Source organism: Triticum aestivum, chromosome 6D (genome assembly GCF_018294505.1).
Source record: "Triticum aestivum cultivar Chinese Spring chromosome 6D, IWGSC CS RefSeq v2.1, whole genome shotgun sequence".
Lineage (NCBI taxonomy): Eukaryota > Viridiplantae > Streptophyta > Magnoliopsida > Poales > Poaceae > Triticum > Triticum aestivum.
Genome location: NC_057811.1, coordinates 454,794,258 through 454,796,285, shown reverse-complemented (window position 1 = coordinate 454,796,285; position 2,028 = coordinate 454,794,258). Strand labels below are relative to the sequence as shown.

Sequence of the window (2,028 nt, the reverse complement as noted above, 5' to 3'; positions counted from 1 at the left end):
CGCCTCGGCATCCAAGAAGCTTCTCATGTCGTCATCCCATCATCCTCTTCTTCTCTACCGAGAGGAGCAGAGCAGAGCACATCACCACCGCCTGCTGTGACGATGTTGCGAATTTGGAACAAGAAATTGGTTTCTTAACGGACCATATTATATCTTCATCATCCTCCTCAGAATCATCATTTGAAGGAGACAACATTTAATTAACATTTAACAGAGAAACTAAAGAAAAGCTTGAGCTTAATTTCAGGAGCGACAGCAACAACAGAGGGATGGATGGGTAAATTTGTGGTGGTGGCTTCACTACCCAAAATGGCTAAGAAGAAGAAAGATCGCCCCTCCTCCTCCTAGATCCCACGTCTCGCCGCCGGCCACCGTCCGTCCGTCCGTCCATGATCCCTCCGAATTTAACTTGGTTACGGCGGGCGAGCCGTCAGCACGGCGGGGCGGCGAGGGCCTGCGGCTGCTGCTGCGGCGGCGAGGCGATGAACCGGTGCTGCAGCAGCTGCGCCGCCGACGGCCGCTTCGCCGGGTTCTTCTGGAGGCAGCAGCTGATGAAGCTCCGCAGCTCCGGGGACGCGGTGGGCGGCGCCGCCGGCGACTCGGAGTAGCAGATGGCGCACATGAGCGCCGCCCAGTCGCCCTGCTTCCCCAGGTTCTCCCCGAGCGGGAAGCGGCCCAGGTAGAACTCGAGGATGCTGAGGCCGAAGCTCCAGATGTCGCCGGCGTAGCCGTTGTAGTTGCCGTCGTTGAGGTCGGTGTTGATGCGCTCGGGGCTCATGTACGCGATGGTGCCCACGGAGGAGTTGCAGGGGTCCATGGTCTGGTTCAGGATGCGCCCCACCCCGAAGTCGGCGATCTTCACGCGCCGCGCGCAGTCGATGAGCAGGTTGGACGGCTTGATGTCGCGGTGCACGATGTGGCGCCGGTGGAGGTAGGCGATCCCCGACAGCACCTGCCGCGCCACGTCGGCGAGGAACGACTCGGACGCGATGCGGCGGCCGTCCAGGGACCCGCCGTCCATGTACTCGAGCAGGATCTGCAGCTCGCCGGCCTGCTCGTACATGCCGTGGCAGCGCACGATGGACGGGTGCTCGGCCGTGCGCAGGATGGCGATCTCGCGCGTGATCTGCCGCCGGACCGCCTCGTCGTGGTGCCCGTAGAGCACCTTGAGCGCGTAGGCGCGGCCCGTGGGCGCGTGCCGCACCAGCCACACCGTCCCGCCGGCGCCGCTCCCGACGCGCCGCACGCGCTCCAGCTCGCCGAGCGGCGGGGGCGCGGGCGGCGTGGAGCCGGCCGAGTTGGGCGGGGTCATGGACATGGGCATGGGCATGGACGACGCGCCGCCCGACCCGGACGAGGACGTGGACGACGGAGCCGAGGACGGGGGCGGGGGCAGCGGAAGCGGCACGGCCAGCGACGTCAGGTCGCGCTGCGGGAGCGGGAGCGTGAGATCCGGCCGGCGCCGCGCGCGGCCCGGCGTGCCCGGCTGCTGCTGCTGCAGCCCCGGCCGCGCGTTCGGCGGCCCGCCCGGACGCATCGCGCGCTCTGGCCGGCCCGAAACGCGAGGCTGGCTCCTCCCCTGCTCCGCGCGGCGGCCGGATCGGTCGGCGTCGGTGATTGCCGTCGTATGAGAGAGGTGGGCGGGCACGCGGGGTGGGGTGGGGTGGGATCGATCGGGTCGGGGAAGAGGGATTGGAGGGAGGCGAGTGTTTTTTATAGCCGGGAGGGAGGCCAAGGGACGGGGAGAGACGGAGGGAGGGAGCTCTGCTCGCTCAGCCGAGGGAGGGAGATGCAGCCGTGACGCCGGGGGAACGGCAGGCAGGCAGGCCCGGTAATAAAAGAAGCAACTTTCCCACAGCTCTTTTCTCCCCCGTTTTCTCGCTCACCGATGGTGTTCCGTTCCGTTCCGTTCCGCTGGTCTGCCGTGTCCGTTGCATCCTGCCTCCCGACCGGCCGGCCGTCGCCTCCGTTACTCTGCAATTCCGGAACAGCATTCACTTGGGGCACAGTCCAAATATTGCAGTGCTT

General features: G+C 66.1%; 1 protein-coding gene across 1 annotated transcript; it reads right to left on the bottom strand.

The window, feature by feature from the left end:
* Positions 1 to 220: 220 nt before the first annotated feature.
* On the bottom strand, positions 221 to 1,803 carry LOC123145816 (mitogen-activated protein kinase kinase 5). Its single transcript, XM_044565313.1, has one exon. It carries the CDS (start codon positions 1,535 to 1,537, stop codon positions 431 to 433), a length of 1,107 nt encoding a protein of 368 aa, XP_044421248.1. The 5' UTR covers positions 1,538 to 1,803; the 3' UTR covers positions 221 to 430.
* Between the last annotated feature and the right edge of the window lie 225 nt (positions 1,804 to 2,028).